The following is a 1,982-nucleotide window of genomic DNA, read 5'->3' as shown; positions in this document are numbered from 1 at the left end:
AGTTGTTTGGGAGAACGTTACTCTACAAGACAAACAAGAAGTTGGTAATTTCACATTTAGCGCAACGCTTCATAAAAATGGTGATATAGTGTTTGCTTATTTCAATGTGCCGATTCTAATAGAATCAATACAAGACGATAAGCATCCCGTGAAAGTAGGTTTGTCCGATGCGTATATTATCGATAAAGTTATTTACTGTAAGTCCATATGTGTAATATTTTGAATTTGATTTCTATTATCAATAATTTGATTATATAGTCACTCGTCGAAAAACGATTTACGAATATCACCGAGTAAATTTTGCTCATGAAGATATTACAAATTCGACAATTATACACCTAACAGCTTTACCAACCTGCCTCGATTACACTGATTGCATTTCTTGTATTAATCATAAGACTCAATTTGATGTAAGTAATAAAATTGGCTTAGATCTAAACTCATAAATAAATATATTATACATTCTAAAGTGTTCTTGGTGCCCAGCGTTGAATAGGTGTTCCACTGGAACCGAAAGAAAGAAACAGGATTGGCTACAAAAAAGTATGATAAAAAGATTACTTCACAGTTTTACATAACAAAGTTGTTTATTTATTTCTGCTTAGATTGTGAACGCACACAAATATCAGACACTTCTTTATGTCCAGCATTAGGCCAAAAGGGAAACAATGCCAACAATAGCAATAACAATTCCACAGACTCAAATACAAATAGTAATAGTAATCAAACAGATTCCTTACATCCATTGTATCCCTATGAGTCTGGTAATACAACAACAACGCCGACCAACACGGGGACACTCAACAAAGCAGCACTAGAGCACACTCCAGAGAAGCAAAAAAGTGCAGGAGTGGTTTTAGGATTTTTAACACCAGTTTGTTTAATATTGGTGATAGCGTTATGGGTGTTATATGCTTATAGAAACCCTCATACTAAAAGCGGTCAATTGTTAATACAGGTACGTTTTTTAGAATTATGTATGTACTGCACATTTTCGTGTTTATATTTTTTTAATACAAAAAAAATTTCATTTAACTTTTATGCAGTCCAAGAATTTGCATCAGGTTTGTACTGCGATAAATAAAAATAATTTTTTATTTCATACCACTTGAGTTATTTTAATTGCAATTAGAGAAAAATTAGAGAAAAATGATACTTATATTCTTTTACCATATATACAATTAAACTTTTTTTTCATTTGGTTTTTATTGAATACAGTACCGACCAAGTCAATGGTCTTGGCGACGCGGGGAAGCTCGATATACAGCTGCTACAATACATATGTGAATAACCTATTTTTACACTGTGGAAAAGATGCCCCGACTTATAAATGTTTTTATGTTTTCTTTGTTTTATATTGTTTAATTGATAGCAAGTGCATAAATTTTATTGTAATTATCTCAGTATCCTAATTAAACAAGGAAGCGATAAATATCATAGTTTATGATATTTAATATTTTTTAAATTTTTGTATTAATGAATTTATATTAATAGAATTATATTTTGAGTTATTGTAACGAGTCTACAGAGTAGTGGTTTACGCGCCCTACTCTAATATTAAAATGGAGGATATGATTCCCATTACGGTTTCTGGTAATTTTATATTTTAAATTTCTATCCACACACCAGATTAATTGTATATTAAATATGTTTCAGCCTATACCTTTCCTAATTAAATTATTGATTATTTTACGTCTAACTTTTGTGATTGTTATTATTTTTGCTGAATTTTTAAATAAATTTCTTTACTGTAATTTTACTCAATACAAATAAAAAAATATTTTGAAAATTAATATTTATTACTAAAAGAATAAGTATTGTTAAACAACTTAATGAAAATGATTTTAAACTGATAGCTCTAATTGGGAAAGATAAGATACACTATAAAACTATTCAAGTTTGAATCTGGTTTTAACAACAAGCAAAGTGAGTATAAGAATTATAAGTGTAAAGATGTTTGGCCATGTTTACACGTAATAAAT

At 29.3% G+C, this 1,982-nt stretch overlaps 1 protein-coding gene across 1 annotated transcript in view; it reads left to right on the top strand.

Moving 5' to 3' along the window:
• The window catches only part of LOC119688872 (plexin domain-containing protein 2-like), a 1,948-nt gene extending 183 nt beyond the window's left edge, over positions 1-1,765 (top strand). The window contains exons 2-7 of the mRNA XM_038103533.1: positions 3-197; positions 259-410; positions 471-543; positions 606-958; positions 1,047-1,064; positions 1,219-1,765. Of these exons, the coding sequence (XP_037959461.1) occupies positions 3-197; positions 259-410; positions 471-543; positions 606-958; positions 1,047-1,064; positions 1,219-1,287 (860 nt within the window). The 3' untranslated portion in view covers positions 1,288-1,765. The remainder of the gene's footprint in view (positions 1-2; positions 198-258; positions 411-470; positions 544-605; positions 959-1,046; positions 1,065-1,218) is intronic.
• Positions 1,766-1,982: the final 217 nt, after the last annotated feature.

The sequence above is a fragment of the Teleopsis dalmanni genome, chromosome X, assembly GCF_002237135.1.
Source record: "Teleopsis dalmanni isolate 2A chromosome X, ASM223713v2, whole genome shotgun sequence".
Taxonomy (NCBI): domain Eukaryota; kingdom Metazoa; phylum Arthropoda; class Insecta; order Diptera; family Diopsidae; genus Teleopsis; species Teleopsis dalmanni.
Note: the sequence above shows the minus strand (reverse complement) of the source record. Positions and strands in the feature narration are given on the sequence as shown.